We start from the raw sequence: 15,000 nt of genomic DNA, 5'->3' as shown, positions 1-15,000 counted from the left end.
TTGAAGAAAGTAAAAGGGAATGGAGAAACATTGGCTTCGAGGCTGACATGTTAATCATTTTCAAGATCCCTTGCAACTTCTTTATCCCCACAAGCTTCTGATAGTTTTCCAAGAAAAAATTTCACTGAAGTTAAGTTCTGTCCGGCGGAGTTAGTATTTGGTTGGAGGTCCTCCAAATATACGACTTGCTGTCAGAAACAAAGGACCGAAAATACTATTTTAGCGCTCAAAAAATGCGAACTAAGCAAGGTGCAGATTTTGTTAGCCTGCCTAAAAGTAAATGATATACAGTTTGTGGGAATAGCAGTAGGAAGTTTTCAGGAAGTGGCGATCGACAATAAAATATTTTGCAATCAGCAATAAAATTTGTGACATGAAAACAACATAAACTTTGAAACTCGAATATAAAAAGTTAACATCAGCGAAAAACATTTTGGGAGATTTTTGCTCCGTTCAATTTTGAAGGAAATCGCAAAATCGAAAGTGCCGTCGATTTCAGCGGTGTAGTGTAGCCCTTAAGAAAAAAAAATTGTGCAGATGCGTCGTTTTCCTCAGTCGGCACTTAACGCGTTCGGGAGGTGGGTTAGTGTTCACTGGCGAAAAATGTCTGATTGGTGGAGGCCTTGTCATGTGACTTCAATACCTCAAATCAAACATGGCTGCCATTCGGTGTTTATTTGATCAATTTTATTAGATCTCTGTCGACAAAAGACCCTTTTTCAGGCCAATAAAACGGACGAATGTTGACTGCATAGTGCGTTTCCAGCCTGGTGCGTTTCTGTGTCAGCGAGATTCTCTTTTAAGCCATGGCTACGAGGGAAATTTCTTTAAAAATTTCAAGGTCAACGCGAGTCTCGGTTGCTAATGTTCGAGTGGAAATTCGTTTGTGGAGCTTACCAGCTAATGGGTTACCATCTTGATTTCAATTCATGCGTTTATCTTTTTAAAAGTGGAACAAAAAAGATACCACTAAATTTCCAGATGGTTTCTCTTCCAACTAAATAGTTACACACTGTTTCCGCGGGGTCCCGCATCTAACAGAAAATGTTAAGATTTTCGCATTTTTCTTAAAAATCAAGTTGTTAAAATTGCCATTCAAGTGGTCCATAGAGGAAAATTTATTAAGACCGAGGGGAAAATTAAGAAATGTATGTCAGTCGTTCAAAAATAAATTTTAAAGTGAATTTAGCAGTAATAATAACCAAAATCATACTTAACATGTCATAGCACCTCATATTGGGCACACTAGAAGGAAACCTTTTGTTCCAAGCAAAATGCCAATTGTTTGCTTTCCTCCAAATTATAGAAATAAACATAGATTAGGTTAACTCTGAATAGCCAAAACAACAATATTTGATTCAGAAGTCCAGCTTTCTAGCAGGGAGAATTTTACTGTAACAAAATTTTACAACAGCTAATAATACACTTTCACCACATTGTAGTGGGTTAACGTGACAACAGAAATACTTAATCAGGAATTGATTTTATCTTCCAGCAATAAAACAGCAGGATGATATAAAATTAGGTATTTTCAAAGTTTAGAAAACTTGTTGAAGGTTATTCAGTGCCACCCTCCAAAACTTTTCACAAATTTCACACTGGCCTACTAATTACTTCCAGTACAACAAATTATCTAACCTCTCTTTGCGGACTCTGGTTGCAACACAGCTGCTTCAATAACTTTAATCCCCTTGCATTAGATTTAACTTTTAGAAAAACCATAACTTCATATTTCCGTAATAATCATTCAAAGACATTGAGCAAAAGCATACAAAGCTACATTTGAAAGGGACATAATCCCATGTTGCAGTTTTCTGGATAAGACTTCACAGAAATAACTCCTGTTACCTTTCCATATGTAAAGAGGTCCCATGATTTATGAGTCAATTAGTCAATGAGACTCACAGTCAATATAGCAATAATTTATTGATCAAACCCAAGCCCTTGTTTCAGTGATTAGGCAAAAGCACTCTCTGAAATTTTAGCTTTCATTTTATGGGTTAGGGTAACTGCACTAACTCATTGACTCATAAATACTTAAAACTCATATGTAAAAAATATTTCAACATTAGATGCAATGAATTTTTTGCAATTGCTGTAAATAATAGTAATCATTCCTGCCATTTCAAAGGATGAATAAATCAAAGTTGAATGCAGTAAGTGTAAGAAGTAAAAAAAGTGGTCCAATTTATTTAAGCTATGATCAATTTCCATCCTTGCTTTAGTTCCTGGATAGGGTTAAACAATGGTGGTGAAGTGAACAAACTACCCCAAGGGGGTACTGCTTATGATACTGAGACCAAACAGCTGGCAGAGTTGCCGCAGTACATTTAAGGCTATCAATCTGAAAAATGAATGGAACTGTAGAAAAATTTGGTAAGCGAGCAAGTAGCTTTTACTTATGAATTATAAAATGCCAGTCATTTGTCAATTTAGAACTGGTTCCCCTAAGGGGTCAGATTTCTTTAGCCTACATCCAGAAAACAAGATTCTGTTACCTTTAAGGGTTGTTTAAAAAAAAAAAAGACCCTCCTGAGCAAAGCGCTTCCTCATGTTTGGATTCTCATTGATTTAATGACTTTAACGATATTATGCAAATTTGTTCAACAAAAATACTCGAATACCATAAAAGTATTTTTAACCTAACTTTTTTGCAAAGTTTACTCCGTGAGCCACCAGCTTCAACTTTGATACTTTGTTCTAAAAGCCAAAGCCGTTGTATAGCAATGGTGGAGGTGATGATTAGTCACTTTGTATTGGTTCAATTGAAGAAAGAAAGTCAAAGTAATGATTGCACTTTAACCCTTTCACCCCTAAACCGGCCATACTTGGTATTTTACTCTGTCTAAAGCCAGAGTATTTTGCTCTGTCTAACACCAGACGATTTTACTCGTCAATGGGGAACCCCATGGAGTCAACAGTCTTACAGTACTTCTCAACATAAAGAAAATGAATTCTGTGGACTTGAACATTCCCAAAAAGAAATGCCGTATATTCCAAATATGGTTGCGTAAACTCTTCAAGATTTACCTCCTTCAGGAACATCAAATCAATGAATATTTTGAATATTTTTCCTGAACTCCTGCAAACTTTGTACACCTTTTAATGGTTTGCCCTTTAAAAGTAACATTCACAAATAATGCAAGTACAACTGAGGCTGTTTTGCATTATCTACAAGACAAGACAACAATATCCTTTATTCAAACACAATCAATATTAAAGCAATAACACATGCTTGTGGGGTCATGTGCTAACTATAATAAAGATACGCTACAGGAAATAAAAGCTTGAAACTAACTATGTGACAGACATAGGATATCTACACATAAGGGATAAGAAAAATAAATCAATTGCTATCCAAAATATCATATTGCAAATACACCAAAAGGTAACGGTTGATTGACAAGTTCCTTGTGCAAAATGGTAGAGCATGTTTGAAGTCCAGCAGGACCAAGATGAGAAGTTATGATAAAAACTCTAAACATATTTTTTACCAAAATTATTTTACTGCCATCAACTCCAATGAGACCTTATGCATGGGACACTTTCTAGCTGCAGCTCCAAATCACATAATATATTAATAAATTTTGCCATGTAAGAAAAGAACAAACATGTGGGATGTAAGCAAAAAAAGTCCAAGGCAATAAAGCTTCCTTTCAGCCTTTTCAGGAACAACTATCCACTGTCAACCATACTTGACTCAAAACAGAATTTCCTTGATCCAACAACACATGACAGTCCCCTAAAACCAAAATTACATCATTAATGCTACCAGAAAACAATAGTAAAAAAAACCTCAATCTATAGATACCTATATACATCTGTACCTACACTTTTGTTCTTCCAAACATTATTTTAACTAACATGGATTTTGATTTTGATTTTAAACTCAAATTGATTGCAAATCCATAACTTGGTAACTACTTGAACGCAAGGATCGTTGAGTTGTGACTGCTAAAAAGTATAATAACTTAGACCTTCACCAGAAAAGGGAATATAAATGAGCTTCAAAGCAGCTCTTTAAAATATTTGATACTAGGGTTACGTTCCCAATGAGACAATCACATTCAAAATCAAATTCATATCTGATCGAATCATTGATCATTCATGTAGAGGTGCCGATCGTAAGGTGTAACGCAGAAAAAATAACCTTCACGTTGAACAATATTGCCATTTCCCTGCCACCTGGTACAAGCCAATTCACACATAAACGGAAACCTTAGGAATCCTCCTTTCTGCACATTACAGTAACTTTTTGTACCCGGTGGCAACAAACTTTCCACATTAAAAATTGCGCAAAAAACTCACCTGTTTCGCAGCTCTTTTCCCACGAAATAAAATTTTCCTGGAGCAAATTTTCCGAGGATGCTGGTTGGATTGGACTTTCAAACGACTTACACAACAAAGACGTTCTCTAAGAATACATTCCACTTGAAACTGGCGTTAAAACTAGCCTTGACCGCTCTAAAAAGAACGGTAACCAACAAGCTACCGATCCTCAAACGGCAGCCATTTTTCTGTTCTTCTCGGGAGTGCTTTTTTCACGAGAGCCAATGATAGTCCCGGAAACGCGTCACGTGTCATATCGCGCGACTCATGCGCAGACATTTTTCGCCAGTGAGGTCGCCAGTGAAGGGTTAGTGTTCACTGGCGAAAAATGTCTGCGCATGAGTCGCGCGATATGTCACGTGATGTGTTTCCGGGACTATCATTGGCTCTCGTGAAAAAAGCACTCCTGAGAAGAACAGAAAAATGGCTGCCGTTTGAGAATCGGTAGCTTGTTGGTTTCCGTTCTTTTTAGAGCGATCAAGGCTAGTTTTAACGCCAGTTTCAAGTGGAATGTATTGTTAGAGAACGTCTATGTTGTGTAAATCATTTGAAAGTCCAATCCAACCAGCATCCTCGGAAAATTTGCTCCTGGAAAATTTTATTTCGTGGGAGAAGAGCTGCGAAACAGGTGAGTGTTTTGCGCATTTTTTAATGAGGAAAGTTTGTTGCCACCGGGTACAAAAAGTTACTGTAATGTGCAGAAAGGAGGATTCCTAAGGTTTCCGTTCATGTGTGTTTTGGCTTGTACCAGATGGCAGGGAAATGGCAATATTGTTCAACGTGAAGGTTATTTTTTTCTGCGTTACACCTTACGATCGGCACCTCTACATGAATGGTCAATGATTCGATCAGATATGAATTTGATTTTGAATGTGATTGTCTCATTCGGAACGTAACCCTAGTATCAAGTATTTTATATAGCTGCTTTTAAGGTCATTTATATTCCCTTTTCTGGTGAATGTCTAGGTTATTATACTTTTTAGCAGTCACAACTCAACGATCCTTGCGTTCAAGTAGTTACCAAGTTATGGATTTGCAATTAATTTGAGTTTAAAATCAAAATCGAAATCCATGTTAGTTAAAATAATGTTTGAAAGAACAGAAGTGTAGGTACAGATGTATATAGGTATCTATAGATTCAGGTTTTTTTAGACTATTGTTTACTGGAAGCATTAATGATGTAATTTTGGTTTTAGGGGACTGTCATGTGTTGTTGGATCAAGGAAATTCTGTTTTGAGTCAAGTATGGTTGACAGTGGATAGTTGTTCCTGAAAAGGCTGAAAGGAAGCTTTATTGCCTTGGACTTTTTTTGCTTACACCCCACATGTTTGTTCTTTTCTTACATGGCAAAATTTATTAATATATTATGTGATTTGGAGCTGCAGCTAGAAACAGTGTCCCATGCATAAGGTCTCATTGGGGTTGATGGCAGTAAAATAATTTTGGTAAAAAATATGTTTAAAGTTTTTATCATAACTTCTCATCTTGGTCCTGCTGGACTTCAAACATGCTCTACCATTTTGCACAAGGAACTTGTCAATCAATCGTTACCTTTTGGTGTATTTGCAATATGATATTTTGGATAGCAATTGATTTATTTTTCTTATCCCTTATGTGTAGATATCCTATGTCTGTCACATAGTTAGTTTTAAGCTTTTATTTCCTGTAGTGTATCTTTATTATAGCTAGCACATGACCCCGCAAGCATGTGTTATTGCTTTACTATTGATTGTGTTTGAATAAAGAATATTGTTGTCTTGTCTTGTAGATAATGCAAAACAGACTCAGTTGTATTTGCATTATTTGTGAATGTTACTTTTAAAGGGCAAACCATTAAAAAGTGTACAAAGTTTGCAGGAGTTCAGGAAAAATATTCAAAATATTCATTGATTTGAAATTCCTGAAGCAGGTAAATCTTGAAGAGTTTAAACAACCATATTTGGAATATACGGCATTTCTTTTTGGGAATTTTCCAGTCCACAGAATTCATTTTCTTTATGTTGAGAAGTACTGTAAGACTGTTGACTCCATGGGGTTCCCCATTGACGAGTAAAATCATCTGGTGTTAGACAGCAAAATACTCTGGCTTTAGACAGAGTAAAATACCAAGTATGGCCGGTTTAGGGGTGAAAGGGTTAAAGTGCGATCATTACTTTGACTTTCTTTCTTCATTTTGAACCAAAACAAAGTGACTAATCATCACCTCCACCATTGCTATACAACGGCTTTGGCTTTTGGAACAAAGTATCAAAGTTGAAGCTGGTAGCTCAAGGAGTAAAGTTTGCAAAAGAGTTAGGTTAAAAATACTTTTATGGTATTTGAGTATTATTGTAGAACAAATTTGCATAATATCGTTAAAGTCATTAAATCAATGAGAATCCAAACATGAGGATGCAGTTTGCTGAGGAGGGGTCTTTTTTTTTAAACAACCATTAAAGGTAACAGAATCTTGTTTTCTGGATGTAGGCTAAAGAAATCTGACCCCTTAGGGGAACCATTTCTAAATTGACAAATGACTGGCATTTTACAGTTCATAAGTAAAAGCTACTTGCTCGCTTACCAAATTTTTCTACAGTTCCATTCATTTTTCAGATTTATAGCCTTAAATGTACTGCAGCAACTCTGCCAGCACTTTGGTCTCAGTATCATAAGCAGTACCCCCTTGGGGTAGTTTTTTCACTTCACCACCAATGTTTAACCCTATCCAGGGAATAAAGCAAGGAAGGAAATTGATTACAGCTTAAATAAATTGGACCACTTTTTTAGCTTCTTACACTTACTGCATTCAACTTTAATTTATTCATCCTTTGAAATGGTAGGAATGCTTACTATTATTTACAGCAATTGCTAAAAATTCATTGCATCTAATGTTGAAATATTTTTTACATATGAGTCTTAAGTATTTATGAGTCAATGAGTCATGAGTCAATGAGTTAGTGCAGTTACCCTAACCCATAAGATGAAAGCTAAAATTTCAGAGTGCTTAGGCCTAATCACTGAAACGAGGGCTTAGCCTTGATCAATAAATTATTGCTATATTGACTGTGAGTCTCATTGACTCATGACTCATTGACTAATTGACTCATAAATCATGGGACCTCTTTACATATGGAAAGGTAACAGGAGTTATTTCTGTGAAGTCTTATCCAGAAAACTGCAACATAGGATTATGTCCCTTTCAAATGTAGCTTTGTATGCTTTTGCTCAATGTCTTTGAACGATTATTACGGAAATATGAAGTTATGGTTTTTGTAAAAGTTAAATCTAATGCAAGGGGATTAAAATTATTGAAGCAGCTGTGTTGCAACCAGAGTCCGCAAAGAGAGGTTAGATAATTTGTTGTACTGGAAGTACTTAGTAGGCCAGCGTGAAATTTGTGAAAAGTTTTGGAGGGTGGCACTGAATCACCTTCAACAAGTTTTCTAAACTTTGAAAATACCTAATTTTATATCCTCCTGCTGTTTTATTGCTGGAAGATAAAATCAATTCCTGATTAAGTATTTTTGTTGTCATTCTAACCCACTACAATGTGGTGAAAGCGTATTATTAGCTGTAGTAATATTTTGTTACAGTAAAATTCTCCCTGCTAGTAAGCTGGACTTCTGAAACTTCCTAATCTATGTTTATTTCTATAATTTGGAGGAAAGCAAACAATTGGCATTTTGCTTGTAACAACTATAACAAAATATAATTGCAACTAAAAGGTTTCCTTCTAGTGTACCCATTATGAGGTGCTATGACATGGTTATTATTACTGCTAAATTCACTTTAAAATTTATTTTAAACGAATTCTGAACGACTGAAATACATTTCTTAATTTTCCCCTCGGTCTTAATAAATTTTCCTCTATGGACCACTCGAATGGCAATTTTAACAACTTAATTAAAAAAAAAAAAAGCTAAAATCTTAACATTTTCTGTTAGATGCGGGACCCCGCGGAAACAGTGTGTATCTTTTTTGTTCCACTTTTGAAAAGATAAACGCATGAATTGAAATCAAGATGGTAATCCATTAGCTGGTAAGCTCCACAAACGAATTTCCACTCGGACATTAGCAACCGAGACTCGCGTTGACCTTGAAATTTTTAAAGAAATTTCCCTCGTAGCCCTGTTGGCTTAAAAGAGAATCTCGCTGGCATAGAAACGCACTATGCAGTCAACATTCGTTCGTTTTACTGGCCTGAAAAAGGGTCTTTTTTGTCGACGGAGATCTAATAAAATTGATCTAATAAACACCGAATGGCAGCCATGTTTGATTTGAGGTATTGAAGTCACATGACAAGGCCTCGACCAATCAGACATTTTTCGCCAGTGAAGGGTTAGTGCACATGGCTGGTTCGAGCATGCGCACCCATGCGACTCTTCATTACCCGATTATCTAATTTCATCGTTTTCTGATGACCTTTCCAATGCTATCAACATCTACTTCCCGACAAAAAGTGTCAGGCTTCATTCTACCGATAAACCCCGGATGTCTGCTGAGATTAAATCTCTCATACTCGAACGACAACGTGCTTACCATTCTGGGCCTACCGAAAAATGGCGACACCTTAGAAACAAAGTTCGGGAAGTCATCTGCAAACGCAAAAAGGCGTTTTATCTCCGCAAGGTGCAAAACGTAAAGGGTACTGACCCGAGGAACTGGTGGGGCTTGGAGAACAATTGTGCTATCCAGACGAGAACGGCAACATTATATCTGGTACCATTTACCTTTTACCATAGCTTGAACAACCACCCACCATATCTACTACAGCGGTTCGTAAAAAGTTCCCGGTGCTTTAAAGGTACCTAGACCGAGCACCTGATGGAGTCCCAGCCCGTCTCCTAAAAGAGTTTTCACCTGAGCTGGCTGAGCCGGTTACTAGCATTTTTAACCGCTCACTGTCATCGGGGATATTCCCGACACAATGGAAGGACGCTCGCATCACTCCTGTTCCCAAGGCCACGCCCATAACTGGGGACGGGGATTTAAGACCTATCGCCCTGACGCCGGTGCTTTCTAAAGTGGAATTTTTTTTCCTTCGCCAAATTTGCAGTACCCGACTTAGTTAAAAGAAATAGACGAGTATTTGATGGGTTTCTTACATTTTTTCGTCTTTATGAGGCCAGAAAGACCCGTATTGATTACTCGATGGAAGTCCACCATTTTGGCCGTACTATAGCAGGCTTGGGCGCAAAAGCGTGACTTCATTGCGCTCATTTGCTTGAAAGCGGGAAACTTGAAAAATGGCTCAGGGCGTTATTGTTGGCTGTTCTAATAGAACTGTCAGACACCAAAAGAGTTAAGTTTTTTGGAGAAGTGAACCGAAGAGTTGTTTTTGCGAGCAACTGGGACACGTCATTCAGTGAATGGCAATCGCGCTTCAAGCTGGGTTTTGTAAACTCGGCAACGATCACAAAGATGTTTAACTTTGAAAATTCGCAATACTATGAACAGAGTAATGTGTTTACATACGATGGCAGTTTGTAGTACTTCTCCTTGCAAACACATGCACGGTCGAAAAGCTAGAATGCTGCTTTACGCAGCGAATGGCTTGATCTGCCGGCACATCTAACTTAAATAGATATTAAGCTATATGTAGATCTCTTAGTTAAGAGCTATGAGCATCACTAGATGTCTCTAAGCTAAAGTTTGTCAAATTGAATCGAAATGACAGACAAAAAGACAGCATTTCGTAGTAATCAAGTTTTCTTTATTACCTTTAAGTTAACATCTTTCTTACATTTCTTAATGATTGTCAGCAGCTCCTGACAGCATTCTGACATTTTTAGATCCGATCAGGAACGTTTAATGCAACGCACTTCCTGCAATTTTAGCATTTTCGTTAAAGTCTTGTTAAGGAAAATATCAGAGATGTTTTCAGCCTGTTCTCGCGCCATTTTTACCCCTGAGGCCATGCGGTCGAGGAACCTTGTGAGCACGTGCTCAACAGTGACACAAATGAGGAACCCCGTGTCTCGAACCCAGATTCTAAATGGTGCTTCGTCGTTTCTCTTAGGGTACTGGAAAGGGATTTGTTTTTGTTAACGAGTGATGATGATGATGATGTTGGCACTAACACATCCCTTATTTTCATTTACATATCCACCTTTTTAGGGTGGGCGGAGGGGGTGATAAATTGACGATTTATGACAAATTCAATCAAAGGAGAACAGTGAGGAAGTCGTGGATACATGGATTGCTCGCAAAATGCTCGTTGCAATCGGTTGCTTTCTGATCTTGGCTAGGAAATAATCCCGGATGGAGGCTAATGGGGATGTGCCGCTGGATGGGGTCGCATTTTCACGACAGGATTGACTATAATGGGATTACATTTTTAGTAGAGTTACTAGAATGGGGTCGCAGATTTTCGGAATTTCTGGGATAAGAAAAGTCTGGTAAGAGGGATTTAAAAATAGGGAAAAAATGGTTTGTGTTGTTGTTTTAATATTTAACAGTCGGCTCGGTGCGGTACGTTTGTAAATATTTACGGCTAGCAAATGTACCAGAATATTTGTACTGTAGGTGAAAAGTAAAGTGTTCTACATTCAATTTTACAAACGTGTCAATTCATTTAAGGATGACCTACTTAAAGGCTTTATAAGGTAGAGGAATAATCAGAATGTGACTAAGTTGGGACAGCGAAATTGATATTTGCTCAAAAGTGACTAAGATGGGGTCTATGATTGGCCACAGAATAGACTATAATGGGGTAGGGGTTCGGAGACGCCAGCTGCACATACCCAGCAAAAATTGACCCAAGTACCCCCCTCCCCCCCCCCCCGGGGGAAATAATGACTGAATGTTCGTGTTTGATTTTTATCTAAAAAGAATGCGTTATCATTCTCTCTCTCCCTTTGATCTAAAACGAAGACCCACTGATCTAAAACGAAGACCCTCTGTTCTAACACAAAGACCAACTGATCTAAAGCGAAGACCCCATGATCTAAAACGAAGGCCCTGTGATCTAAAACGAAGACCCTGTGATCTAAAACGAAGACCTTGTGATCTAAAACGAAGACGAAGACCCACTGATCTAAAACGAAGACCCTGTGATCTAAAACCAAGGCCCACCTCAAAAATGTCAGAACGATGCCAAGCAGCTTATGGCTGGTCAGACGACATTGTGTGTTATGGAATTGTGGAAGAGGGGAACAGTGGAACAGCGGAACAGCTGAATGTGGGCTCTGAGTGCGTGTGCTCGAAACACCTCACAACTAATGATATAGCGATGTTTCTTGTGACGTCACCAATTGTTACTACAGTAATATTCCAAAAAAAACCTAATTATCATTTTAAAAGGTTCCAGCAAAGCAGACAAATTTTATTGGTGGAGAAAATTCTGCTCGTTTTGGTAAAACCTAGAAAAATTCCTGCTTTTTTGCTTTCTCACCCAAGCAATCTGTTTTTTAGACAAATGGTAAACGCCCTCGGTCGTCTATACATCAATAACATGAGGCTAAAAGTGACAACTATGACAGCTGTTACAGGACAGATTTTGTACACACAGCTTCAGCGTTTTAACTCCTTTATTCTGGCATGGACCTTCCAGCACTCTGCTATTTCCGGCCGCCAACTCTCTCTAGCCCTCTCACAAACTGGCGTTTATATATGCTCTTGCTTAGCTATGATTGGTCAAAGAGCTTGAAAAATTATACAAACGTGATCCTAACACTCTCAGCAACCAAGGCGGAAAAGCTTGTGGTAAATACTTGCGGTTCATACTTCAGCCCAGCTAAATTCGAGTTAATTAAATTGTTGGATAAACTAGTTTGATAGCAACGGAAACCACATTTTCCGCGGTCCTTCACACTTACCCGTTTGGGCTAACCACGGAAAAACTAACAATACATATCATTATCATACTGAAATAACATTCTTGGACACATGTGTATACAAGGGCGACCGATTATATTCTTGATGTGCGCACGCACTTTAAACCGACAGAGACTTTCCAATACACGCACTTTAACTCCTGCCACCCTCCAGGCGTTAGGAAAGGCTTCATCAAAGCCGAAGCCCTAAGGCTTCTTATAACTAACTCTTCAAAAGCGAAATTTGAAGAACACATCGCATTATTCAAACAAAGATTACGCCACAGAGGTTATCCAGATAACCTTTTGAACATGACTCTATCTGAAGTCAATTTTAGCGAAAGAATGTCGGCTCTACAAAATAAACAAAAAACGCGCAAAATAATTTTGCCGATTGTTACAGAATACCGCCCATCAATGCCTGATCTCAAACATATTCTTATTAAAAAATGACATCTTATACAAAACTAGCCCTCACTAAAAAAAATATTTAAAAACCCTACCCTTATTTCATATAGAAAAGGGAGGTCTTTGAAAGATGTACTCGTCAGAGCAAAGCTCTGAGGTCTTTGAATTTCCTATCTTGACCAATAGGAGTCGTGTTTGGCCTGTCTACACCTTAAAACATCAGTAACCAACAAGTAATTGTTTACATATTATATAATTTCTTTGTGAGGAGTTTCGAGCACACACACTCAGAGTCCACGTCCAGCTGTTCCACCGCTCCAACAATTCCATAACACACAATAGGGCCGTTTATACGAGAGAAAATAAGCCGCGGCTAACTCTGGCCGCGGCTTACGTAAGCCGCGAACACCCCGTATAAATGGTACAAAATCTTCGTTCACGGCTTTCTCAAGCCGCGGCTTATCCTGGCCGGGGAGTTCCTTTCGCGGCTTACGTAAGCCGCGGCCAGAGTTAGTCGCGGCTTATTTTCTCTCGTATAAACGGCCCTAATGTCGTCTGACCAGTCATAAGCTGCTTGGGATCATTCTGAAATTTTTGACGTGGGTCTTCGTTTTAGATCACAGGGTCTTCGTTTTATATCATAGGGTCTTAGGTCTTAGGTCTTTCCTTTTGGGGTCTTCGTTTTAGAAACACCCCTTATCGGTATTGAATATAACCAATAGAATTATGAAACAATAACGAACTAAAAGAGCAGTAGTTTGCTTTTGGTGAACACATGCAGTTGTCACTGTCCACGGCAATCTCACGGTGTGCTCCTTTGCTAGTGCGAGTGGATCTGTCATTGAACTTGGCGGATCGACGAGGAAGTGTCTCTTCGCATTCATTTTCAGCACACAAAGCACAGTGACACCTTTAGTCTGGTCTTCCATTGAGCAATAACTCATGCTGACTGCAACATGTATCAATCCCGTCGGAACGAAGAAACGTCGAAGAATATTTCAACGTATTACGTTGTGGCATTACTTCGGAAAGTAAAACGTCGGAAAATCGATATTGATCGTTGCCATATTGATTTGAATTCAACTGAACGAGGAACAAATTGTCATATCTTTAACAAATCGATATTGGTCGTTGACTTATCGATTAGTTTACACCTGAGTGAGTGACAACTTTGCATATTCTGATCCCTAACAATAGTCTTTTATACGCTTCGCGTATCCACGACTAAAAAGGAAGGAATTACTATTTTGAGGATTTGATCCGTAAAATTTCAGAGGACTACGGCTGTCATTCTTATGTGGGAGTCCAAACTCACCCCTTGTCAGTTCACAATGTTTTTAGATCTTGCTAAAGGGATTGGAATAATTGAAAGAAAAGTGTTTGTTGATACTGTGATAACAATTGTTCCTATGGGCTGGGTCGCACTATCCCCTTTTTTTTTGTTTTGCCAAAAATGATAAACGCAAATGTAGTGTGAGAACCCGACAATTTTTGTCCGACTTTACAAAACTCCAGAGGAGCCATTGTCTTGGTTTTGGGCAGGCCGATCTTTCATGTGATGGTGTCAATTTATCGATTGGTTCAAGTTTAAAACACGCTTCATTTCACTGCGCAATTCGGCAATGGCGTCCTATATAAGATTGATTTTTGACGTCCACAAACCAGGCTTGATAATGGAATGACTCTTTTATTTCATCAATGACTCGTTTGAAAAGTCAAATAGAGGTACATGTCCTCTCTACTGAACCAAAATATATCCCATGGCTTTAATGTTTTTGCTCCCGTACATGTTCCCACATGTGTTGGAAGCATGTGGATGCCTTCCGCAACCAAACCCAATTATGGAGTCTCCGGTAACACAGTCGTTCTCGTTGTTTCCAATAATGCCGATTCTGGCTTTAGAGTGGTCTCCTCTTTGGCTAGCGGCATTGAACCCTTCCCTGTTACAGTTGGCCTGCAAGGATTCCTGCGAACCAATCAGCGTCTTCCATGTGTTGCGGCTCAGTGATATGGAGTGGTATTTGCCGTCAGCTATCAGTGAATGCAGAGACTGGGCCTGCTTGTTGATGACCAGAAACTTGATTGGCTGACCAGGGATCTTCATACCGAGGCAGATCTTGGAGAAAGACGTGTTCCAGTAGGTCGGTAGCTTGGTCTCTTCAAAGTCAAACCCAGTCTTCCCTCCTGGGAGGTTGTAGGCGTTTTTGTTGCTCCACAAGGCCGAATCATAATGAAAGGTTTTCTGAAATAAAAACAAAAAAACAAAGAATTAGCTGCACGTGCACAACCGCAGAAAAAAGCCCCGAGAGCGAGGTTGGTATAAGTTCGCAAAGGAGTTGATTGCAGAAGATGTCGAAAATAAATATCTATGCGGTTAGCGAAGAACCTCGACTAATGACAAAACCTTGCGCTGTAGGATACCTTTTTGCCGTAAGTCTTCATCGCAAGCGTCCATCCTCCACCTCCGCA

The 15,000-nt window shown here is 38.7% G+C and overlaps 1 protein-coding gene and 1 long non-coding RNA gene across 2 annotated transcripts in view; both read right to left on the bottom strand.

Annotated features, from left to right (window-relative positions):
- Positions 1-2,814: 2,814 nt before the first annotated feature.
- LOC137979211 (uncharacterized) lies at positions 2,815-4,513 on the bottom strand. Its single transcript, XR_011118266.1, has 2 exons — positions 4,309-4,513; positions 2,815-3,742 (listed from the first exon to the last, which is right to left on the bottom strand). It is a non-coding gene; the product is annotated as an uncharacterized lncRNA (long non-coding RNA).
- A 9,706-nt stretch (positions 4,514-14,219) lies between these two features.
- The window catches only part of LOC137979206 (uncharacterized), a 10,863-nt gene continuing 10,082 nt past the window's right edge, over positions 14,220-15,000 (bottom strand). Inside the window, exons 5-6 of the mRNA XM_068826412.1 lie at positions 14,953-15,000; positions 14,220-14,773 (exon numbers count right to left, since the gene is read on the bottom strand). The exon at positions 14,953-15,000 is cut by the window's right edge and continues 79 nt beyond it. Of these exons, the coding sequence (XP_068682513.1) occupies positions 14,270-14,773; positions 14,953-15,000 (552 nt within the window). The 3' untranslated portion in view covers positions 14,220-14,269. The remainder of the gene's footprint in view (positions 14,774-14,952) is intronic.

Source organism: Montipora foliosa, chromosome 12, assembly GCF_036669935.1.
Source record: "Montipora foliosa isolate CH-2021 chromosome 12, ASM3666993v2, whole genome shotgun sequence".
Classification (NCBI taxonomy): Eukaryota; Metazoa; Cnidaria; class Anthozoa; order Scleractinia; family Acroporidae; genus Montipora; species Montipora foliosa.
This window is presented reverse-complemented; position numbering and strand designations above follow the sequence as displayed.